The 26,130-nt window shown below is 37.7% G+C and overlaps 3 protein-coding genes across 4 annotated transcripts in view; all 3 read left to right on the forward strand.

Annotated features, from left to right (window-relative positions):
- The window catches only part of myo10l1 (myosin X, like 1), a 58,507-nt gene extending 51,566 nt beyond the window's left edge, over positions 1-6,941 (forward strand). The window contains 4 exon segments of the mRNA XM_042389222.1: positions 602-955; positions 2,457-2,633; positions 2,745-2,936; positions 4,073-6,941. Of these exon segments, the coding sequence (XP_042245156.1) occupies positions 602-955; positions 2,457-2,633; positions 2,745-2,936; positions 4,073-4,177 (828 nt within the window). The 3' untranslated portion in view covers positions 4,178-6,941.
- Positions 6,942-8,987: 2,046 nt separating this feature from the next.
- LOC121913933 (pituitary tumor-transforming gene 1 protein-interacting protein-like) lies at positions 8,988-17,134 on the forward strand. The gene is made up of 7 exons (XM_042436790.1): positions 8,988-9,302; positions 10,200-10,252; positions 10,585-10,693; positions 12,456-12,558; positions 14,909-14,974; positions 15,987-16,033; positions 16,258-17,134. Exons 1-7 carry the CDS (start codon positions 9,215-9,217, stop codon positions 16,293-16,295), a joined length of 504 nt encoding a protein of 167 aa, XP_042292724.1. The 5' UTR covers positions 8,988-9,214; the 3' UTR covers positions 16,296-17,134.
- A 1,338-nt stretch (positions 17,135-18,472) lies between these two features.
- LOC121881346 (small ubiquitin-related modifier 3) lies at positions 18,473-23,060 on the forward strand. Of its 2 annotated transcripts, none has more exons than XM_042389081.1 (4): positions 18,473-18,620; positions 19,454-19,582; positions 20,025-20,096; positions 20,339-23,060. In XM_042389081.1, the coding sequence occupies exons 1-4, from the start codon at positions 18,600-18,602 to the stop codon at positions 20,399-20,401; spliced, it is 285 nt and encodes a 94-aa protein (XP_042245015.1). In that variant the 5' UTR covers positions 18,473-18,599; the 3' UTR covers positions 20,402-23,060. The 2 variants fall into 2 exon arrangements, with proteins under 2 accessions (XP_042245015.1, XP_042245014.1); XM_042389080.1 differs by lacking the exon at positions 18,473-18,620 and adding an exon at positions 18,724-18,979 and having other exon boundaries at positions 19,392-19,582.
- Positions 23,061-26,130: the final 3,070 nt, after the last annotated feature.

A 26,130-nucleotide genomic window follows, 5' to 3' on the forward strand; every position in this document is an offset into this window, starting at 1 on the left:
GAGCTTTACGGCACAGCGCAGATATGACAAATAAATGTGAGCAGGCAGGATAACTGTGTGATAGTGTTAGGGTAGTTATTCTGAAAAAAAAAAAGATCATTTACCACTAATTATGGTATTTTCTCCACATTTTAACAAGATTACTCATGTTTCTCTTGCTTTTGACTTCACTTTTAAGTTTTTTAAATTTTCTACAACCAAAATATAATCTGTATGATTGAAAAGTCTGTTTCATTCAGAAAAAAGATAGATTATTGAGTTCACTACTGTGGACAGATTATTTTTGACATAGACAGAAATTGAATCATGTGGTAATATTGTTAACTTTTTGTGGAATTAAATAAAAATAAAGCAGATTCATCCACATGTAGAAGCATCTTTCTCCACTGCCATTTTTAAGTTTTCTTCTGTTTTTAAATTCTTTCCATCTCTTGTTTTAAATGCAACAGAGAATAATCATGAGTGAATAATATATTACATAGCACAAATAAAATGTTTCCTGTTCAGTAACTAGTTCAAAATAATGTGTGATAACCCTGAGCAGTGATGTTTTGTTTTCTTATGGAGAAAGCTGAGAGATTTTTCCATCTTTCTCTCTCAGGCCCACGAGTCTTTGATAAGTGGACACTTCCCAGCCTCAGAGGAGACTTTGCAGCATCTGGCCGCGTTACGTCTCCAGTATCTCCACGGTGACGGGGCAGGTCGGGCTGGATGGAGCCTGGGAAGTGTTTATCCAATCGGACGTCTCCGCAATCGCATCCTACACTCCACCAAGCCGGGCGTGGGGGCGGCAGGTGGAGTGGGAGGAGGTGGACCAGGAGGAGCAGGAGATGGGAAGGGTACAATAGGAGGCCCGGGCGGCGTCGGCATAGGGGCAGAGAAACGAAAGACCCCGAGCTTCCTGGATGGCACCCTGAGGAGAAGCTTCAAGACTGGTTCACTGAAGAAGCAGAAGGTCAGTGATTGTAGAGAAGAAAGACTGTACTGGTGGTTTCGCATGTTTTTCCCCATTTAATACAACTCATTTCCTATCATTCAGTTATAACATAACATTGATAGAAAAAGTGCAGTGTTGCACAATTCAAGCAGGTTTCATGAAGCTACTAATGGATTTTCATAAGGTATGAAAATGAATGAAATGAATAGCTGCCTGTAACATAGGAAAAACACATTCAAACATTTAAACAATAAAGCATGAGTTCAAGAATAGTATGCAAAAATGTTATAAAAAATATGAAGTACATATGATTTCTAGTTAAAGAGCTAAAATGTATTAAATCAGCTATGTCAACAAGTAAAAGATAACCCCTAAATTCAAACTTTTACTATTTTCTATTGACTTTTAGTTAAATAAAAGCAATAATTTAAAGGTTCTCCTTTGGCTGAATTATTGATGCATTATTTTTTGTGGTTTAACATTATTTGAAGGTGGTCCACATGGCAGTAAGACTAACTATTTTATACAGTATATTGTTTGAATTAAATAACTTATACAAATAACATTTTGATTGATAGATTTAGTTAATTGTTCATTTGATTCAGTTTAATTTACACTGTAGCAATTAATCAATTTGTGAGTCCATTATTTTAAAAGAGCACTTTCATATTTTCATTTCTAGAATGAAACTAATGTTTCTCAGTTGACATGAATATAATTTCAGCCAAGTCGCTGCCTTGAGCTGAACTTGAGTTGCAGCTTAGTTGGTGTTAATGAATTTGGTGGTTGTTGGATAATAAATAATTAAACTCTCTTGGCTAGTCTCTGTTGTCTTAATAAAAGTACTTTCATTCTGGGCTCAGGAGGCAGTTGTACACACATGCACAGAATGCTGTACACACAAAGCTGCATATACAAAATCTTAAAGATCAACACCAGACGTCTTCTCTTATATCAAAACAAGCTCATAAACTGACATAAACAGCTCATCAAGTTATCTATGGCTGGAATCAGTTATTGCAAAACACACTAATAAGAGATGAGCCCCTGCAAGCCCACATCTAATCCTTGCAGCTGGCCCATCTGGCCCCCATTAAGCGTGACAGGGAAGTTACATGACTGTTTAGGCCATACAAGTCATCTTGACCTTATAATGATTCAGCATTTCAGTACACGTTCTCTGTAAATTTGTGATCTATAATTTTACACCGGTCCACAGGGGAGGAAGGTTATTCTGAATTTTGAAGCTGGAATACCTCATCCAGGAGCTGTCTGTTTCCTGTAGTTTCTGAGCATCGCCATGTGGTGGTACAATGTGACATATCTGACATGACAGGAGATTTGTTCAACACTGATTTGCATTGATCTCTGCATTCTGCTGCATTCTCATAAGCTCGGTAAAATAACTCTCTTGCGCTGCTAAATGACAGTTGACTGGATTTCTGGCTGCCTGACTCTCTGACTGACTGATTTATAGTTTGGCAGGACATTCATTCACTGAGTGGCTGTGTGGTTGCAGGTGGAGGAGGAGCAGATGCTGGAGATGTGGGTGAAGGAGGAGACGTCTGCCACACGGACCAGTGTTTTGGAGAAGTGGACTCGGCTGCAGGGCATGCCCCAGCACCAGGCCATGCTTAAATATATGAGCATCATTAAGGAGTGGCCTGGATACGGATCTACTCTGTTTGATGTGGAGGTCAGAAATTTATAAGATAAATTAAATGGATTTTTGCAAATATAAAACTGAAAAGGCCTGACAAGTAACCTCTTCTTTTCCTTCCTTCTTTTATTTCCTCCATCTCTGTAGTGTAAAGAGGGTGGTTTCCCTCATGATCTGTGGCTGAGTGTAAGTGCTGACAACGTGTCTGTGTATAAACGAGGTGAACCCAAACCGCTGGAGACCTTCCAGTATGAACACATCACTTTCTTCGGAGCGTCACAGCTCTGCACCTACAAGATCATCGTGGACGAGAGAGAGATGTTCTTCGAGACTCCACTGGTGAGAGTTTTATTTCTAAATATAAACAGTTTTGTTTCTTTTCATATTTTCTTCATCTTTTTAGGGCAGCAACTAAGGATTATATTCATTATCAGTATTTTATTGATTAGTCATTTGGTCTGTAAAATGTCAGAACATGGTGACATCTTCAAACAGCTTGTTTTGTCTGAGCAACAGTCTGCAGATTACAGATACGTAGTTCACAATTGATATATTGACTAAGCTCTGGTCCCTTTTTTGTGTTTCCTTTACTTGATCTTGTTATTCTTGTTTGCTTCATCTAGTCTGCCTGTTTATGATTACACCTGACTGACTGAATTTGAAGTTTTATTATCATACAGTGGGCTATGTCCGTTATGTGTGGAAGATTTAAAATGCCCAAAATAAAAACAAATCAAATAATTAAATAAAGTGAAATGTTTTGTGAAAGGCTGTCTGTCTTTGCTTGTGGTTCAACCCCCAAGCTGTGATTGGACAGTTTTCCATTCTGGTATGGAGGATGCGTCACCAATCTGAAAAAAGAAAGAGCTCCCCCACACCTCCTCATGAAAACTAAAGATAGTGGGTACATCTCAAGTCTCTTAATTTATGTCTCCTCTCTCCTCGCTTGGTTTCCTTGCGTCTCTCCTTGCATCCACGGTGGGAGGGACTAAGACGCAAGGAAAAGACGCAAGTGAGGGAAACGTGGATGCAATTTAAGAGACTTGGGATGCACCCAGTGTTTCGTATTCAGCACTGGGAGATCTATGCTACCATCTACTGGACAACTGTGAAATGCAGTTCATCTCTTTACTTTGTTTTCTGTTTTCTGATTTGATTTTAACACTGTGTGGAAATTCATGTCACAATGAAAAACAATAAATTTAGTCGTAAAAATTTACAAGCTAAATTTAATTGTCCTTTAACATATGTATTTCATGTAATTATGACACAGTAAATGCATACATAAAAAGGAAATACAATTAACAATGTGTATTGTATTTCACTTTATGTCATCGTTTTACTTTTCTTTTTTTTAGGCATTTTAAATCTTCCATACTTATCTTGTTGTCTTAATTGTTAGAACAACTTTAAATGCAGTCATGCAGCCAGATGAGGACACATATTAATCCACCACACCATTTTTCACTCTTTAGGTTGGGGAGATCACCAAGATCATGAGGGCCTACATTAACATGATGGTGAAGAAACGTTGCAGCATCATGTCCGTGACCAGCGTCACCAGTTCCTGGGTCAGGTGATCACCACCAGCCAGTCAGAGCCCTTGGTTCTTCCAGCGGCAACAGATGCCTCAGCCTCCCTCCCTCCTCCCCTCTGCATTGGTTGGTTGGTTTTGATGGAGGCAGTCGCACCAACCAGCTAATCCTCTAGGTTGAATCAAGAGTGGAGGGTGAGCATCTATAGAGTGTGGATAAAGAAAGATAGAAGTGGACACAGAAGCCAAATGCACACTCTGCTGGCCTGGGTTTCACTTGGGATAGGGATCAATATCTTTTGGGAATCAAGTCTATTTAAAAACGAGCATGACAAAGAAGCAACCTGTATTTTTGGGACAGTCCTTTCAAACACATAATCCCAGTTGTAGAACTGCATGTAGATGTTCAAGCACACTCCAAACTTCTCTCCGTTTTTCCTTTCTGGACCAAACTCAGTAATAACAAGCACAACCTACCACTCACTGAGCCACCCAAGTCCCAGTTTGTCCCAGGTGGCTCCCTTTCCCCCTCCCCCCAGTGCACTGCCAGACAGAAGAAAGCCACACGTTCTCAGTTATATTTGTTTTTGGCTCTTTCTTTCTCTCTCTATCACTCCTCCAATGTCAGAGTCTCTCTCTTTCTCTTCACATGCATTCGTCCTCACTCCTGTTGCATCTTGTTTGCTGTTTGGTATTAAGTTATTACGCTGAATTCTTGTTATTGCTTGCTTTCTCTCTGTTGTTCTCACGCCGTCTTTTATCTGTGACATCAGCTATATTACATCCGTTGTGACTGAGAAAAAGGACTCAATGATGATTCTTCTTCAGGGGCTGCTTAATGGGAAAATCAGCTCTCAGCCCACCAAACGACATAGTGTTCACTCGATCGCTCATCAGTGCCACCGTGTGGCCATACAAGAAGAAAAATACAGCCAAAGGAAGTGGCTTTAAATATTTCTGAACAATATCATATAGATTTTCTTGAGAGGAAGAAGTCGAGGTTTCGCTTTGGAGGCTCTCCGGTCATGTTTAACTTGACATGGTTTCCCTATCTACGTATTATAGAAAACACGCACTGCATAATTCTACTGTATATTCACACACGTGTACACATAAACTGAACCGACATGTATCGTTTTGTACTGTATATCACACATTATAAGAGTTATTATTGAATATCGGTGGCCACTGCACTGTACAGTATATAGATGCCATAACTAAATACAATGTGACACCTCTCGTGTAAAATACATGCAAGTGAATGGTGTTAATGACCACTGTATGTCTGAATATGATGCCAACATTGTTCACTGGCTGTGCCATTAATGTGACTCAAAGAGGAATAAGAGTTAGTAAAACGCAGACCATAATGAGACTCTTCACAGTGTTTTGGTCGATTTATCATTGTTGTTATCTGTGGGACTCACTCTACTGCGTTAATCGGAGCCATAAAATAATGTATATCCTTGTCTGCTCATGCTATTCTCACTTTTTTTTCTTTGCTAAGAAGATCAGTGACTTAAACAATGATGCATAAGCGCTCCAGTCTGTCTGTGTTTCCAACCTGTTTATGAACATGTGACTTTTATTACCGATATTATTACTGTATGCCCCCTGTTATCTTAACCACCCTGAAGTGCTGTGTCTGGAATGCTGCTGCCGCGTGTGTGTGAGTGTATTAATGGTGTAATCCAAATAGTTGGAAAAAAGGAAGAAAAAAGGGAATGAGAAATGAGAAAAGAGAAATAATTTTACTGAGTGTATTCCTTGGAAATATTTACATGACTAACCTTTGCAAAGAATGGTGTTGTGATCGTGAGTTAAAGGGAAGAGCATGGAACTGGAGGGAGGGAGGGTCGAGGGTTATTTATTTATTAATGTACTGTATGTATTGCCAGGTGTGTTTCGGAGGGATGGATAGTGTATTTAAAGATATAATGGAATTTTTAAGTCTCAGTGTTAAGACGAGCAGATAAGACACTGTGAGGATACGGGCTCGGAAATGGTCTAATATGGGATTTTGCTGACAGTCATCACTGGTTTGTGCGTGTGTGAGTGTGTGTGTGTGTGTGTTTTGGACTGAAAGTAAAGTCACTGTTCTGTCAACATCACCTGACGCTGAGGCACTGCAGGTAGATGGCAGCATCCCTGATGTACAACAGCTCTAAAGGACAAAACCACTTTGTAAACAAAGTGTTTTCCCACATCGGATATCCAGGGGGAATACTTAGGTAACACAGAGAAATACAGTCCAATTAATTTTCTAATTTGGCTAAGCTAAAAGGTCTAGTTTCTGTGTCAATGATCATTTTAATATTTATCTTTTCATGCCAGACATTTAAGTGAGGTTGAACTTCTTAAGGGGAAAAAGTCTGTCGTCTATCTGGAGTGCCGTAGCCAGGATTTTAGAAATACTGAGGTCATGAGTCCAAGATGGTCAACCCCCAATCCTGCAGAAAATTAGCCAGATCAATTACATTGATTTAATTCCTCAACATGTTTTAAATGCAGTTTCTCCAAACTTCGGTGATTAAAGTTTGGATGGGGAAATACCGAATCAATTATTTATTCAGCCTCAAGTATTAAAATTTAAACATATTGAGTCTAACGATACTGGAATCAGCCTATTGAAGTATTTTCTCGTTTAATCAATCAGTTGTTTTGTCTATAAAACGTCAGAAAATGGTGAAAAACTCTTTCCTAAAGCCCAAGTTGTCTTCCTTAAATATCTTCTTCTGTCCAGACCAACACAAGATATTCAGTTAACTATCACAGAGGACTAAAGAAACCAGGAAATATTCACATTTAAGAATTTGGACATTTTTTAATCTAAAAAATGACTCAAAATGATTCATTGATTATCTAAATAGTTGGAGATTAATTTTCTGCTGATTGACTTATCTAATAGAATGTAAACTCCTTTTACTACTTTTGCTAAAAAAAAAAACAGAAACAAAGTCCCCCCCAAAAATACCAAGACCATGACCTCAGTGTCTTCAACGGTAGCTTCGGCCCTGGCTGCATACACACAGCCCACTGGGATCCTGCCTATAGAGTTAGAATAAGCAGAACTCACTCAGAGGTTCCAGTTTGAACTTTGGGTTATTTTCATTTTGGCTAAAATTAGTGCGAAACTGGAGAAAGTTAACCCATAAGCCATATTTAACAAGGAACCCGGAGCTGTCTGTTCTAGCTATTCTACTTCTATGGTTCTGTCTGTCACTGATATTACACTGAGTAGGAAGAAGTTGCCCTACAGATGCTGAAATGTGGTCAGTGTGTTTGCTGAAGGGAACAATAAGTTAGATTTTTGAAGTATCTGATCACAAATCTGTCTTCGAGGGCAACTTCATCACAAAGGGTCCTGTTATCAGCCGCAGGCGGCCAGAGTGGGGCCCATTCTTATCTTATGTTATGCTTATTATCATCTTTACATAGTAAAACATTGTGCTTGTTTAAAAAAGAAAAAGAGAAAGAGAGAGATATGTGTGTTATTCTTTTTTATTTGTAACTGGCTTTACAAAATTATGCTTTAATAAATTATGGAAATTGTCCTCTATTCAGTGTTGTTTGTAAATTTATTTTGACTGAAGAGGTGGAAAGTACATTTACTCAATCTTGGGAAGTGCACTTGCCGGTGGAGAGTTAGATAAAAAGATCAATAGCCTACAGCTGTTAAGTGTCCATTAAATATAAGGCTGCAGCCAGCAGCTAGCTGAGCTTAGTTTAATTGTTGTTTTTTGCACTTTTGTACAGATTAAACAAACAAAATACTTACTTATTACTTACTTATTGAGATTTAGGAGCTTGTAGGCAGATTTAGGTACTGTTGCACATGGCCAAGCTAGCTGTTAGTCTCTCTGCTAAGCGAATAAGCTACAGTAACTGGCTGCTAGCTGTAGCCTCAAAGTGAGTAGGCATATCTGCCAAATTGTCAAAGTCTTTATTTAACATTTTACATAAAAGATATATGAGGAGCTTAGACTCCTTCAAAAAAAAAAGTCCAGTTTGGGCTTTGTCATGTTTGAGATATCTTTAGGTTGTTAGCAGTTTGACCAAAGAGACATTTTAACTCCTCAACTTCTCAGATATTTTCATTTAAATAACTGTTTGAGGGCCAAAAAAGTAAAATTATCCAATATTTCTTGCCACAAAAGAGCAAAGATTAATGAAAAGTAGAAAAATTAGTACAAATTCGTATAGCTGAACTTTGTTTTTTCTTCTGTTCTATCCCATTACTTCACTACATTTCAGAGGGAAATATTGTACCTACTTTTTACTCCACATTAATTTGACACTTCGGTAACAAGTTACTTTTCAAATTGTAAAAATTTTACATAAAATTACACATGATGTGTTTATAAATTTCATTGCACTGTTAAAGATTGAACCAGTGAACCACTGTGTAGTTTTGGCTCATGTTTCAGATGTTCATTAGTTGTTAGCAGTATATTTACCCACTTAACGACTCACATGGTTTCATTTAATTAACTGTTGGAGGCCCAAAGAATAAAACTCTCTGATATTTCCCCCCCAAAAAGTAAAGATTAGAGGAAAATCTGAAAAAAATCTTTTCTCTACTAGAATAATCTCACAACCCCTGAGATTTATCTTGGAAACTCTTTGGAGGGGTGTTAGCCTAGTTTATCAAAAATATTTAATATATCAGTCACTTCACAAAACTAGTAGGCTATTTTTAATACCTTAAATAAACTAAGCTGATAATACTTCTGTACTTTTATCTAAGTAGGATTTTAAATGAAGGGCTTTTACTTGTAATGGAGTATTTTTACATGCTTGCTGTTTTGTTACTTTTACTTATTCCACCCCTGCCGACAAGAAAGTATGCACACAGACGCGCACACGCCTTCCTCTCCTCTCTGGTTGGTGCGTAATGAACGTGCGTCAGGATTTTGCGTTTGGTTCCTTCTCGGCAAGATCACTTCTCGACTTTCAGACATCGACCAAAGCAGGAAAAACATTTCCTCCTTTGCGGCCAGAGTTTTCTTTTCCCAGAACTTCTCAGACATAAAAAAAATTTCGAGAATTAAAACGAGGAATATCTGAATATTCACTTCACACGATGATGGATTTACGGAGTTTTGTCGCTGCTCTGCTTCTTGTCTTCAGTTTGGCGACAGTTTTCGCTGAGACTTCCGCACCTGGTAAAGGTAGGGGTGGAAATCACTGGCACTTTCACATTGTGTTGCTGAATAAGGAAATAATGGCAGCTAAAAAACATATATTTCTACCATTCATTAAATTGCTTTTAGCTGTGCCATGAATTTTTAGTATGATGGTACAAAATCCTCACCTGACTTATTGAACCTCAATTTTCCCAATCTAGGACATTGCTGTTTTAGTTTTCTTGTCTAGTGACTTAACTGCAATAAAATAAGAAATACAACTACAAAACCACTTAATTTAAGCTATGTTAGGTTTGATTTACACTTAAAATGTTTGCATTTTCAAGTTTAATATGATTTACTTTTGGAAAATCTAGGTAAAGTCTGTTTCAGCTTATGACGTGAGCACATAAAAGCTAAGATAAACAGAGCTTACTGATATCATTGTGTCTTTGTTAGTTTCATATCTTAATGTATTGTTGAAGCCTCTCAGCAGGAACAGTGAGTCATTTTTCAGTTCTCTTTCAACCCCCCTCAAGTTGTTGTTTCAGAGTAAAGAAACCAGGAGTAGTTACAAAAAACCAGCTCCACAAGAACGAGAATTTGTTTACACCTCATTTGTGGCTACAGTAGTTATACAAACCCAGCTGTTGTCCTGTGTTGTCTGCTGATAATAACATGACTGAACCACAGCCTGTGTGTTTACTGTGGTCTGTTTCCATGGAAAACGTCCCAGGAGGATTAGCAGTAGTTACAAATACACACACATATAATCTGCCCCTTGTAACATTTTCAGCTAATCTCTCTAATATGAGAGGAAAAATGTTTGTTCTTCTGAAAGACATGAGGCCAGCCATCATGATGACTGTGTTTGCCCCTCATATCTTCCTCTCTCTTCATTGTTTTGGGTGTTTTAACTAGTTCTCTTTGCCCCCCCTGCAGCATGTGAGTCGTCGAATGCGACAAACTGTGAGGAATGTCTGAGAAACGTGACGGTAAGTCCTGGTAGAAAGCCTTTCTGTTTCTGCTGGGTTGGTTTTATTCTGGGTTTACAACTTATTTGTGTGTGTGTGTGTTTGTGTGTTAAATGGACAAATAAGGAAAGTAACTCAGGTGGAGGAACTCATAGCCAGTGGCTCCTCCTCCACATCCACACCAGTTTTACAGGTTTGAGAAGTAACTGATCTGTTGTCCCATCCCACCCTCCTCCCTTTTCTGCTTTTGTGTGTGTGTGTGTATGTATCTATAGTTGCCCTGAATAGCTCAGGGCTCATTGTATTGTTCTGATAAAAGAGGTCATTATGTGTGTTTTTGTTATTTTTTACAGTGCTTGTGGTGCATCAAAACGAAGTCGTGTATAACATATCCAGTGAGCACCATCCTTCCACCGCATGCGCTCTGTCCACTGAATGATGCACGCTGGGGGCTCTGCTGGAGTAAGAGAGCACGCACGCGCACACACACACACACACACACACACACACACACACACACACACACACACACACACACACACAACTGACCTCATTACATCCACCACAACTTCAATGAATCCATCCTTATACTCTTACTACATTGAATTTCACAGGGAGATGGTGCACATACTTATACTGAGCTACATTTCTCAGATGCAGGTTTGAAACTAACAATTATTTTCTCAATCAATTAATCATTTGGTATATTAAACATAAAATACTGAATACTGCAAAAACAAAAGCAGGGAAGCTGGAATTAGTGAGCGTTTGGTGTTTTTGTTTGAGAAATGACAATTAATCGATTAATTAAACAATTAATTCATTCAGAAAAATAATTGTGATTATAATTGACTAATTGTTTCAGCTCCATGTTTACATACATATCGAGCTAGTTGATTGACAGAAAATTTATCAGCAACTATTTTGACAATCAATTTATCATTTCAGTCGTTTGTCAAGCCAGAATGTAAAAAAACTCACTGGTTCCAGGTTCTCAAATGTGAGATGACTTCTTGTCTTTACATGATAATAAACTGATCATTCTTGGGGTTTGGACTGTTGCTCGGACAAAAAGATACATTTGAAGATGTCATCTTGGAGTCTGGGAAACCTGGATGGACATTTTTCACTGTTTTCTGATATTTTATTGATTAAATGACTAATTGAGAAAAAATTGGCAGATTAATCGATAATGAAAATATTCGTGAGTTGCAGCCTTACATACATGCAATTTATACAGAAAGCATATGATAAGCACATAACATTTTGATGCCTCAAACATACAGCAGTTACACCCCACTGCTGCAGGTAACCATAGCAACATCACTTCAGTTAACTCTCACTGCATTGATTAAACTTTAAGGAAACTTAAAAATATATGAGGATCTGAACACAGTTTCTGATTTTGCCAGTTTTCAGTGGCCTAGCATGTATTATCACAAACATAACGTTCTGCAGGGGTCGGCGATATGAATGAAATCCTGGGAACAGTCTGGAAAAATCTATTGAGAAACTGTGAAGGTATAAAATAAAGTGCAATAATAACAGGAATGTATGTTTTTTGGTTAATCCAGCAAATTAAATACCTGACAAATCAAAGCACTTATTCACAATGGTGAATGAAAAAATCCAATATTGCCATAAAACAGTGCTGCTCATTGACTTTGCAACACTGCTCACAATTGTCTAATGCAACCAAATATATTTACAAGATGCATTCCACTGTTTTAACAGTGTGGCAAAATCTCTTGTAGACAAAATCTGACTTTTAATTACACTTAACAAGCACATCATAGTCTGGCTGCAGCAAAATGCTAATTTAACATTCTGTCACAATATACATTTTACTATAAAACCTTCTTTCACTTATGTAAAATGTGAATTTAGGACCTACATATAAAGGATGTGAGTATGTCTTTCAACACTAACAATAAGTGCAACGCTGGAATTACAATTATTTCCTAAATCTTCAAATAATATCACAAGAAACATTAGCCTACAAGCAGTAAAGAGTGCCACAGTCAAACCATACAGGACAGTCACCAGAGAATATTCATATAGCCGGAGGATGTTCATGTAAGGGAAGGAAAATACAATAAGAGCTAAGAAAAGGGGATGGAACATATGTTTTTATATATATCTTGATATATATCTTGAAGGTAAACCTGTGACAGTGACCTCCTGCATAACTTGGTTGTTGTGTTTCTCTGTCTCTGTTCTGCAGTGAACTTCCAGATATTGATAATCACATTGGCCGTGGTAGGTGGAGTTATCATCATCGCCTTCCTGGTCTGCTTGTTCTGCTGCTGCAAGTGTGAGAATGTGGGGTAAGTCTGCAATGAGCTGCGGTCGACCTTATCTGACAGATCAGGAACACTGTGACAAAACATCATCCTCCTCCACAATGTGAACCCTGAGGGACTAAACTGTGCTATAGGTTCGATTTTTTAGCTCTGTCACACAATTGTACCTTCAGTTGTGAACAAATGGTTAAGACATGAATGAGTTACCTAAGAAAAAAATTCAAAAAGACTTTTAGAGGTGTTTAAACACATAAACCACAATATAAACAGTTATAGAAGAGGTGTTTTCATGTGAAAATTTTTTGTTGCTGTTATTATTACAGCTGTATTTATGGTTACGTATATAATTATCTTTTAAATACAGGAAAAGGCTCAGACGTTACCTCATGTTATAACATTAGAAAACTTTCGAGTGTCTTTTCATTTTACATGAGGCATGCACAACATAGAAATATTGACAAGCTATATAACATCAGAATAACAATAACAAAATTATTTTAAAAAATATTGAATTTGAATTTTAAAAGAATTATTCCAAAAGCACACCTTTTACAAAACATAGTTTATATATATTTTAAACACATTTGAGAATGTATTCTTCAATCCAATTCATATAATAATAATAATAATAATAATAATACGTTTTTTCATATAGCATCTTTTAAAAACAGAGTTCACAAAGTCCTTTGACAGACAAAGCAAAAGCGGGATACTCAGAAGGCAATATAACAACAGAGAGCCAAACACTAAAGCCAACCAAAAGCAAGACAATAATTAAGGTAAAGTTGAGATTAAGTGAAAACAAGAAGACAAAAGACGATTAAACACAGCGGAGAGAAGACAGAAGGATGATGAAAGATAAAGACAGTAAAAGAGATTTTAAAAAAAAGCAATAAAAAGATGACCTCACATAAAAGCAAGTCTATAAAAATGGGTTTTACGAAGTGATTTAAAACAAGTCACCGATTCTGTGAGCCTTATTTCCTCATGCAGGTCGTTCTAAAGCCGACAGGCCCTGATGTCACCTTTAGATTTAAGCTTCGACTTTAAAGCGGCCAAAATGGCCACACCTGAGGATCTAAGGCTGCAAACTGGCTCATGTGGGGGTCAACATTTCTGTTATGTAGCTTGGGGCCAGACCCAGACGTGCTGAGAGAGTGCAGAGAGTGAGAGCATTGGTTTAATTCTGGGGATTGTTCTTATTTGAAGGAAGCAGGACTGGACAACTTCTTTGATTTGTGGTTCAAAGCTTAAATCTGAATCAAGGAGTACTCTCAAATTTCTGGCAACAGGCAGCATTTTGTTGTTTTTCTCTTCAAAGGCAACATTTAAAAAGACACTAAAAATACCTAAATGGAGATCAAGTTTTAGATAAATCTGGTTCCTAGCATTTTCTAGCATGTTTAACCTTTACTTCTAATCTTTATTTTATCTTTACGATCCCATCTCTCCCACTTCTTCCCCTTCTGTTTCTGGCTCTATTAATATCTGTCTTACCCTCTGTCATATGCATGCATGTACCAAACATCACATGTCTGCTGCAGGGTGTCCTTAGATGTTTTTGAAATTGTCTTTTAACTACAAGTCCAAAAATTATGAAAATCACCTGATTACCAAAGGGATTAACCCTAACCCTAACAGCTACAACAGTACCTCAAGGCTGTTTTGGGGTTTGTTTTGAGTATTTTATCTGTAGATTTTCAGTGATTCTGCACTCATGCCTCAGAAAATTAATATGACTTTTTATATTGAAACAGTTACATATATGTGTCACAGATGCTTATGTTTAGGTATAAGGTTGAAAATGGTTAGGCTTAGGTATATGTTTTCTATGTCACAGTGTGGTTAGGGTCAGAGTCAGAACTCTCTGTAAGAAGACCAGTCAGTGACCTTCGTCACATTTGTGCTTATAGTATCTATCAAGAGGTAAATACATTACCATTACAAGGTGATTGTGTGTGATTATGATCAGTTTGTTCTGTGGGGGATTTCTAATCATGTGACGATAATATACTGTACTGCCACATACTGAACATTTCTGTTGACCCTGGTGTGGTCACCTTTAGGCGTGTATGCTTGAAACACACACACACACACACGACTGTTTTGTGGCAGCTATGGCTCAAGGGGTTAGAACAGGTTGTTCACTAGTCATAGGTTTGGTGGTTTGATCCCCAGCTGCATCTGTTCACATGTCGAAGTGGCCTTGAGCAAGAGAACCCCAAATTTCTCCCAATGGGCGCTGTGCACACCACCATAGTGTGTGAATAAGAGGCAAAATTGTAAAGCTCTTTGTCCACTAAGGTAGAAAAGTGCTGTGCATATATTTACTCACACTGTCTAATCATAACTTTGGTCTTGTGTTGTGTGCCAGATCCCAACGGTTCCAGGCCAGGATGCAGAAACAGGCCAATACCGCAAAAACCAAGCAAGAAGAGAGGTGAGGAAAATATTTCGTAAACATGACATGATGATGAAAATTATACTTAAAGTTTGTGTCCCTGGTTTGTGTACATCTTCATGCATAGTTTACCACTTGTGCCTCTGTGCTAAATGATGCATTTCAAAAGACAGAGTGTCCGTCTGCACAAGTAAAACTTACAGACTTCTAAAGTGGACTTGAATTTACTCTGGGTCGTAAACTGGATTCAACAATGGAGTCTGACCATTCTCACCTCAGATACCATCCTCTCCAAGCTTTGAACACACAAACACAACTTCATCATGAGTTTTCTCCCTCTTAAACAAAGAACTAACACTTCCTCGTCCATGCTGTTTCACCCTGATATACACCAGATACACTTTTATACTTCCCTCTCTATTTAGCCACATATAATTCTCTGTACGCAGCTCTTTAATCTTGTGTGCAACTTTTCCCCATGTCACTGTAGACTGCCGCCGCAAGCTATCAGCTGTAAACTGTAATGACTCATTCACTATATGGACTGTGAGTGTCCAAAATTGCTGTGTGCAAATTAGTTTGCTAAATAGTGGCAGCACCTTTTTTTTTTTTTTTGAATAATGCAAATCAAGTGAAGTTTAGCCATCCTCTTGATTTTGCAGTGATTTATAATATTTGTTTATATTTGCCCTGATAGTACAAAGCAGATTTATTTGTATAAAGATGTATAAACAGACTCATACAAAAGCCTCATAATTTATGCACATCATAGGGTGCATTTAGCCTTCCATTAAAATGTGTGTTTGTCTGATGGCTTAAAATCTACAGTACACCAGACACAATAGCTGACCCTGCTGCATTGTTGGTTACGATACATATCAGTTTTCCCTCATAGTTTAAAACAAAGGCAACACCGATTAGGGTAAAATGCACACGTCAAACTGTTATCAGCCCAAACTGGTTTGTGGTCACATGGCTTGGGAGTGTTTAAGAGTGCCAAAAATATTACTAGTCATTGTGTGGCTCATAAGAGAACGTCTTGTCTTTACAGGAGGGCAGAGATGAAACAGAGGCATGACGAAATCAGGAAGAAATATGGTGAGCTGTCTTACTCACTAAAACACCTATTTGTCTCTTTCTCACACTCATGTATATAATCACTTAAAGAAAAGCTAAAGTTTCCAAATATGGGCTTCTGAATTTTGATGAAACAATTAATTACAAACTACAAAATGAGATTAAGTTATCTTCTGGTTTACACTTGGCAGAGGATTTTCTTGAATCTAAGCATGACTTTGCTGATTGTTTGTATGTTTCTCTAGGTCTAAGTGGACAAAATCCTTACTCCAGATTTGCGTGAGAGGATCCATGAACTGAGATTTTACTCTGTGAACCTTCTGTTTTTCCCTGAACTCTCACACCTCAGACATCAACAACACATCTTGTGGCTCTGAGAGTAAATATAACCTGAGAATAAATGTAAACTATAACTAAGATAATTTCAGAAAAGTGACAGTTGTTTTGTATATGCTGCCTCTGGCTTCATCCAGCCAATGAACAAGAATGTTGTGTTCACTGTAATGATCCAAGAGGCTGCAACCAAAGGCTAGAGTACACACATGTAGCAACAGTGTTTGCTAAGGCTATAGTAGTGTATCCTGTGGCTCCTGTAGCATTAGTTTTTACTATTTATGGGACTATGTCTTAAGTTTAATTGTACAGGATGTAAAGAATCCAGTCTGGTTGCTGAACAATTCTTTCCTTTTGCTTAAGAAAATCTATTAGATGTGTAAATTTTCAGATTTTTTTTGCGGAGTTTAGAGATGTAATTAGGAATTACAACCTATTTTTGCACTTTGTGTGATTTTTTTTTTTTTTTTTTTAATAGTGTTTCAAACTGACTACAACTACTATTTTTCTGTATTAGGTTCCGAAAATACAGTAGCAGTCAAAAGTTTGGACACATCTTCCCATTCCTTTGAATGAGGAAGTGTGTCCACACTTTTGACTGGTACTGTAACTTCATATTATGAGGTCAAAAGGAAATCTTCAGTCTTGCACTCCGACTTGATTGAGTAATCATTAATTTAAATTGAATGTGTTGATCGTACAGTTGGATTGAAATCAGCCTAATTCTAATATTTCTTGTATATCCTGTAAACAAACAGGTCTAATAAAAGAGTTTGGACTGATGACTAATTCTGCCAGTGACACTTGACTTTTATTGTGTTTGTGTTTTACTTGGATAGTGCTTTTATTAAAACGACACTTGTGCCTTATAGTTTGTGCCTTAGTTATTAAAAAAAAAAAAACTCACATGACTGCTGTTGTATTTTTCATTGCAACGGCTTTACTGCGCCTCTCGTAGCGTAATTCAACACATCTTGCCTCAGGCCTGTAAAGGCTGAAGGCTGACATCTGCTTTGTGAGGTAAAGAAAAAGATAATTTTGCACATCAAAGATATTTCAGAAATTCAGTGACTGTGATTTATCTTTAGCTCCAGAAGTTAATATTCAGAAATTAAATCATAATAAATGACCAGGCTGTGATGGGTTATTGAATTTTATAAAATATTTGAAAGTGCTGGATTTCTTTGTATTTTCGTAAAGAGGCTTACCAAGCAATCAAAAGGAGAATTGGCGATCACATTCACATTGATTAGTAATTGATTAATAATGACTCTTAATTGGAATTGGAATTTTCCATTACATAAAGAAATGTCTTGATATGATCATAGATACCAGTAGGTATTTATAGGGGGAAGAAAGACACATTCCAATATGGTTGAATACAATTTCCTCTGCGAAACATGAACTTTCTTTGTTTTTAGACAATACATCATTCCAGCTTTTGAAATTAATATTTGATATTTTGAGGTCTCATATCCTATTTTAGATGTTTGATTATTTCTTGCCATGCATATTTTTTCATGTATGTATTTTTGTTTTTTTCTTTACATACATACTAATGCTATTCCTAATGTATGTATGCTCAGAAAGCACCTGTTAAAAATGGCAAAATGGACTTGAATAAATGTTTAAACTAAAATAATTCTTAAGTTTCTTAAGTAATTTGTGAAACTATTATTTGCGATAATAGCACTTTCTTGTTTTTCCAGGCTTATGATAATTTCTCGCACTCTATGTGTTGCTTTTTTGAATAATTTGAAACCATGTTGAGTTTACTCAAATGTGCTGTATAAATTGCTCTGCCTTGTTTTGTAAAAAAAAAAAAAGGATTCGCAATTCTTATTGCATAGCCCACATTCACATAATGGCTTGCATATGTTCTGATTTCAGAATCATGACCAGGTTTATTGTTAATTGTTAAAAAATATACATAAAATTAAATAATCTTAAATACTACAAAAATAGAAGGAAAGAAATTTACAATAAAAAAATATGTAAAATATATTCTAAGTGTGTTACCTTCAGGGTCTTTGGTTCGCGTGATCGAGGATTCTGCATACGTGCGCGCTCCCGCGTCCGCGCTCCCGCGATTCAGAAGTCACGTGGTCATCTCAGATCCAATCGTTTACTCGCAACAGCGGTCCAAAGCGCGCGCCCGTCAGTGGAGGAGAAGAGAGGACAGAAGGCGGCAGAAAGACAAATAAAGACCAATTAACCGTTTATTCTGAGAATCGTCACACGAAATCCAGCAGAGATGTCAGAGGAAAAGCCAAAGGTAAGATATTAAGTTTTAAACAGGTGTAGATTTGCAGTGATGGCTTAGTCGAGCTCCATTTCTCAGATGTGCAATCTAAAATGGCCTGGTTTGCACGTTTCTCTGATTCGGCGCAGTGTTTGTTTCGCAAATGAATGAGTACCCGCACATCCATATTTACGTTTATATGCGCTTACACGGCGCACAGTGGACGGTAATAGAAGAGATTATATCCTACAAATCACAGACTCGGAAGATTGTGAGATGAAATATCAATTACATCGTGATTATCATTTGCGGATTTTTTCTTTGTCGAAACGGGACCACGTTATGTCCGCAAATGCCGCAACTGCAGCAGCGACAACAGAGCGCTAACAGAGGTGACGCACTGACATAAAAAGTAAAGTAGACGTTCAGCTCCTGTTGTTTTTTAATGTTTCAGCGCTTGTTTTTGTTGCAGCACAACAAAACAAAACTGTTAGCTGGCAGCTAAACCGTGCATCGTTCCTGAAGGGAGGGCTGACGGTCCAACCAACTAGCCCGGAGCTAATCATGCTAATGTTAGCATCTGTGACTGTTCGGCAGCTAACATATTGTATCCTGCCTGTTTGTTTTGGTTAAATATCTACAACATTGTGTGTCGTTATACACATAAAGGGGTCCCATTTCAGTCTGCTGGGTATGAAATCACTTGTAAAGTTAAAGTCTGTGTGTATCAGGAGCCTGGTCAGGTAACTTGCGTAGTTTACGTCTCTGTTAGTTAACTGTAGTGTATGTGTCCCTCTACTGTAGGCTCCCTAGTGCTGATTGTGACATGCCGGTTTAATAACTGCTCAACACGTTTGTGTCCGCAGGAGGGAGTAAAAACCGAGAACGATCACATCAACCTCAAGGTTGCAGGGCAAGATGGGTCGGTGGTCCAGTTCAAAATCAAAAGACACACACCCCTCAGCAAACTAATGAAGGCGTACTGTGAACGGCAGGTGAGTTCACTGCTCTTTAATGTCCTCCTGTTCAGCTAAATACAAGCATTAAGGAGTTGCTGTAATGCCTTGTTGCCTCCACTAGTTGCACACTTTGCTTCACCTTCCTATACCTGCACTAGAGCTGCAACTAACGATTATTTTTGTTATTGATGAATCTGTTGGTCACTTTCTCAATTAAAACATTTGTTGTTTGGTCTCTAAAATGTCAGAAAATGTGGAAAAAATCTATATTACTGTTTCCCAAAGCACAATATGCAACCTGAAATTACCTGTTTATCCCAACCAATTGTCCGCAACCCAAAGATGTTCAAAGGGGACCAAAGAAACCAGAAATATTTACATTTAAGAAGCTGGAACCAGAGAATTTTCTTTGAAAAATGTTTTAAAACGATTAATCGATTACCAAAATGGTAATTTTCTTTTCTCTCTGCTCCTGCAGGGTCTCTCAATAAGGCAGATCAGATTCAGGTTTGATGGTCAGCCTATCAATGAAACGGATACACCTGCACAGGTAAGAAATAAATCTGGTCACTGTTCTATTCTCTATAACCTCACTGAAACATCCTTATTACATGAGGGTAACATATGGAGAGGATTCCCTAGAACAATGTTGTGTATATTTAACAATGGCAGCATGACTGAGACATTCTCTAAATAGCCTCAAATCAGTATGTTTTTATATTTTCATCCCTGCATCAATTATCCCAATCAGCAATGTTTATGTTGACTAAATTGAACATTTGTTCCTCTTAGCTGGAGATGGAAGATGAAGACACCATAGACGTTTTCCAGCAGCAGACAGGCGGGCTCTGCTAAGCCCCTCCCACCTCATTGACGCCACCCTCAGACCACGCCCTCAGCCATCTTCACTGTTCTCCCCTCTCCATCGCTCCTCTCAGCCTATTATTATTATTATTATTATTATTATTATTATTATTATTATTATTATTATTATTATTATTATTATTATTTCTTCAGTTTAAAGATGTCTGTCATGGTTTTTCGTCATGTGTGGGGGGGCTCCTCAGCTGTTAATGTACCGTCTCAGCCAGGACTGAACTTTTTGTGCGTGTCAACAGTCTCTCTGCTGGCCAATCAGGACAACCTTTCCTTCTGGCAGTGCAGGCTGTGATTGGACCAACAGCGCGTCACAGCTGTTCCTGGTTTGTCAGTGCTTCTCTCTCTCATTCACTCTCCAGTGAAAGCTTGGTATCCAGTAGTTTGTCACAATTTTCATCCATCGGAGCCGAATGTGAGGCTCTGCAGTTTTTTGTCCAGGGATCACTGTCAGTGGGCATGAAAATGTTTTGAGGTGGAAGCACTATCTGAACTTAATACACACCCGCCTTCCATTTCACTTCACTTTCTTGTGTGTTCTTTTTGTCTAAACGGTGACTCCTGCTCTTCAGTCAAAATGTATTTTAATTCTCTCTGCATTTTAGGTGCTTTTGCTAAAGAGTTCTGCAATGTTTTTGTATTTTTTTTTTTTTTTTTTAAGAAAATAACACCCAAGGGGCTTGCTGAAGTTTCTGTACAGAAGTATCAGAGTGGATGTTAGATAAATGTTGTGGGGCTTGGACCAATACTCCAAAGACCGAACTTCTATTTCATATTTAATGTACTTGGATCGCTCTAAAAGCAAACCGCAAGGTCAGAACGGTCACATTTAAGGGAGTTTGCATTGCGGTAATGTTGTTTGCTTCCTCTTTGACTGCTAAAAATTGAGAAAGATTCTTTGTGGGTATCTGCGGTACTTGCTGGTATTCATTGATACAGGAAAAATGCCTGTGTAGGGGAGGGGAATTTAATTTACACCATTGAGGTGCATCCTCAGTTGGGTGGGCACAGGCTGGTTAAGGATAGTTTCTTGATGTGAAATACATAACTTTCTTTTCTTTCCCCTATTTTCCATTAAAGCAGGCCAGTAGCCAGTCCCTATGATATTCTTACAAGTGGCTCTGCTTGTGGGTTTTACATTGGGTGAGGTTTGAAAGTCGAGGGTGGGCTGTGGGTGGGAATAACTGGAAGATGTTCCTCCGTTTTGGGGTCAGCTGTCTTATCTCTATTGTTTGCGAATGTAGGCGGACGGGACAACTGATTCTAGATGTGCTTTGAAGCGGGGCAGCTTCCAGTTTGAGCAATGATATCCAACAAAAGTCAGTATGTTTTTGTTCTCGCGTTTTGAAGACACTTTTTACTACTATGTCAACTGCTGAGCTGTTTGAGATATTGTTTTCTTGTGTGTGTGTGAAAGGCAGAAGTTGCAGACCATCTGTGCAAACACCTTTGACTGCAGTGCTGAAAACAGTGACGATATCTCAAGTGGTGATGAGTGTCTTCAATATTTTACAGTTTGGAGAGAGATGCATGCGGTTAGTTGCATATCGGGAGGGCAGGGAGGTCCACCAATGGAGTTTGGGAGATAAGTGTTCTGTGCCCACAGGGCCCTGTTTTTCGTACATGATTAACCAAGTTGGCTTGGTTGATGGTTGATGGTCTGATGTGAGCTTGGAATTTTCAGGTCTTTGAATCTTGGTTAAAATGTATTCGTCCATCAGCTCAAACCTGCAAAAGTGAAAGCTTATTCTGAGTGAGTTGGGTAATCACAAAACCTTTTTAAGTATATCTCAATTAATTTATTTTCACATAAGGCTGCACCTTTCTTTAGAGGCACCAATAGATCAGTGTTGTGATAGTTGGACAGGTTTGAGTTACATACTAAAAAATACAACAAAAAAAATGCAATTTACAAAAAATACAATCAAAATTGAGTTTGGCATTACATGAATGAGTCTCGTAGACATTTGCAGTATTTAAAATGATACAAAATAGGCTGCAATATTAACTGTAATTGGCCTTGTGAAATTATCTTTCAGTGTGTTTATGTTAATGTATTATGCTCAGCCACAACAGAAAGGTGCTGTCCTTTTTTAATAGTAATTCAACCCTAAATCATGTTTATCGAGCTAGATTTTTAGTATTCTATACAACAAAGACAGTCAGTGCCATTCCTTAAACATTTATAGATGAATATTTGACAACAGCGATTGGAAAAATGTACTGCCGTCTGCTGTTCACTCTTCCCTCCCTCACTCATTAAGAAAAAGCATTTGCCTTGTACAGAATTGTGTTGTACACAGACGTGTTTGATCTGTATGTGATTACTCCTGAGAATTTGCTTCTGCATCAACCGATCACAAGTAACGATCACGGTTTCAGCTTTTCCTCTCTCGTTACTTTTTGAAAACAATAGCAGTTATCCAAGACAAACAAATAAGCCCTCCACTTGCATTTGCAAATCTGAGCTGGACTAAGACCTCTTGAGCTGGCTAACATATTAGCTTGGATTAGCTAAACTTTGTAATGTACGAAGAACAGGGCCCAGGTCTTGTCATGTTATTTGTTTCTCTACTGATTTGTACATTATTTGTGGTCTTTTACTACTGTATACAATAAATATAGTTTGGTACTCAGATTTGGTGTCACAAGCTTCATTATTTCGTACTTGTGTGTTTTGTTTTGTTTTTTTTAAAATCACTCCAAATACTGATTTGTCCATTCTCATTCATGAAGATATTTTTAGGCAGAGATAAAAACTATGACAGCCACTATTTGTCCATTTATCATGTTGTAGAGGTTAATATTATAGGGCAAGGACACATCATTTATTGCCTAAACTAACTATTAAACTATAAACTATGAAAACACAATACTTCGAGTAACTCAAATATGCAAGAGTCATTGGAAAAGCATACACATCAAGATGGCAGGTAGATTTTTTTTTTTTTTTGCTGAAGGTTAGAGACTAATGGTCTCCAACTTTTAGCCCTTCTGCTGCCTGGTATACATTTTGTCACTTGTCAAGGCAACATGGCTGACATTGAATTATATATAGTTGGTGTGTGTTTCGTTATGCAAGACAGGGTTTCAATTCCTGCTGGCGCCCTGCCTGCTAAAAATGTTTGCACAAGATCTTCACATCTGGTTTGGGTAATGAGTAGACAGCTAGGTGGTGCCACTGAACCATGATATGGTTACTGTCAGTGGTGGAAGAACTACTCAGATCCTTTATCTAAGTAAAAGTCCTGCATGAAAAATCTACTTAAGTAAAAGTACATAAGTATTAGCAGCAAAATGTACTTAAAGTATTGAAGTAAAAGTAGTGGTTTTGTCCCTCTGACTGATATATTATTGTATATGATGTCATTAGATTATTAATATTGAAACATTAGTGTGAAAGCAGCATGTTACTGTTGTAGCTGCTGGAGGTGGAGCTAGTTTGAACTAATTTATATACAGTTAGCTAGTTTAGTCCAGTGGTTCCCAACCTAGGAATCGGGCCCCTCCAAAGGGTCACTGGATAAATCTGAGGGGTCGTGAGATGATTAATGGGAGAGGAAAGAAGAAAAAACAAAGTTGTGATACACAAATCTGTTTTCAGTTTTTGGACTTTTTCTCTAATCTTTGAGTTTTGGTTAAATATTAGATCAGTTGAACATTTAGTGAAATGAAACCATGTTAGAAGTTTAGAGGGAAAAATCACTATTCGTTGAAGCTGTTAACAACTCATAGACATCTGAAACGTGACCCTGACTACACACTGCTTTTTGTAAGACTCTGAAATATAGTGGAGTGGAAGTATAAAGTAACATGTAAATACTCAAATAAAGTACAGTACTTGAGTAAATTTACCTAGTTACTTTCCACCACTGTTGTGAGACACCAATGAACTGTTTACCTCACTTAAAGAAACAAAGGATCACTAAACTGAAGGAAGCAGCTTAAAAAAACTGTTGATATACTACACCATTCAATTACAGATGTCTGATAGTTATTTTAGATAGTTAATATCATTGTATTGAACTATGTGCCATTGTGACAGGTCTTAATGCCTCTAGTAAGGCCTTTTGTAAACATAAGAACAAGGCGCATAACATTAAACCTGGATGAAATGATTTTGTGGCTGCAACCAGAGAAGCTTTTAAACTCTGGTCAGACTCATGAAGGTGTAGACAGGGGTCATTGCCTGAACATAAAAAAAAAAACGTACCAATGCAAGATTGAAATATACTCTTTGTTTTATTAAAAGAAACGAGAACAGAATGAGAGCTGATTCACTTGCCAGGAAGCTGCAGAATAACCATTATGACTTCTGGAAAGAGGTCAGAGTTATGAATAATAGTAAAACTTCCTTACCATCCAACATTGAGGGTCAATGTGACCCGGAAAAGATAGCTGATGTGTGGCCTGAGCATTACTGTAATTTTTCCAACTGTGTTAAAAGTAATTTAGTTGAAGTATAAATATTGATCTTTCTGGTAGCCAGGACAGATGATATTTATGATGCCTTTATTATGGTAGATGATAACAAGGTTTGTGGTTTGGATCATATTACTGCAGAACACCTAAAGAATGCCAGTCACAGGCTCTGTCCTCTGCTTGCCATGAGTTTTGCTGGTCTCATAGTTCATGGTGTCCTTCCAGATTTTATCACCTCTGTATTGTTAGTGCCCGTCATTAAGGACAAGGCTAGTAAATTAAATAGCGTGGATAATTATAGACCTATTGTCCTTGCCAGTATTCTCTCAAAAGTGCTGGAAAGAATCCTGCTAACAAGGTTGGAAATGTTTGTTCTCACCACCAATAACCAGTTTGGCTTTAAAAGAAAACACGGCACTGATATGTGTATTTATGCTTTAAAGGAAACAAATATCGAACCCAAAATTCCACTGTATTTATGTGTTTACATTGTTTATTGATGCATCCAAGGCCTTTGACTGAATTAATCATGAAGAATTATTTCTGGAATTGCTTACTAGAGGTGTTTCAAAGTATATTATTAGACTACTAGTCTTCTGGTTTGCCCATCAGACAATTCAATGGTTAAATGGGGGCAATGCTGTATCTGCCATGTTTTATGTAAATTATGGTGTTTGCAAAGGTGGAATTTTGTCTCCTATTTTGCTTAATGTGTATATAGACAACCTATTGAAACAATTGAATGGGTGTAACACAGGCTGTCTTGTTGGAATTATTAGTATTATCAATCATTAAATTTAATACCAAAAAGAGCAATGTCATGATAGTCAGAAGTAGAGATGATAGGAAAGTAGTCTCTCCTGTGTTTCACTTGTGCGATATTCCTCTCATCACATGCAAGGAAATAAAATACCTTGGCCATTTTCTCCCTGATGATTTGAATGATGACAGAGATATTTATCGACAGTGTTGTAAACTATATGCTCAGGCCAATATGTTGCTTCCCAGATTAGTATCTGATCTGTCAATGTAAAATGTTCATTATTTAGAGCTTTCTGCACACCTCTGTATACAGCTCATCTTTGGAGTTGCTACAGGAAAAGTAGTTTACAGAGGCTCATGGTGGTTTACAATGATGCTGTGAAGTTGCTGCTTTGGGTTCCCAGATGGCATAGTACCAGTCAACTGTTTGTGTTCTTCGGTGTTCCAACATGTGAGGCACTTCTAAGAAATCTGATGTACAATTTTATGTATTGTTTGGATGAGTCAGAGAACAGCATCATAGA

The sequence above is a fragment of the Thunnus maccoyii genome, chromosome 16, assembly GCF_910596095.1.
Source record: "Thunnus maccoyii chromosome 16, fThuMac1.1, whole genome shotgun sequence".
NCBI lineage: Eukaryota > Metazoa > Chordata > Actinopteri > Scombriformes > Scombridae > Thunnus > Thunnus maccoyii.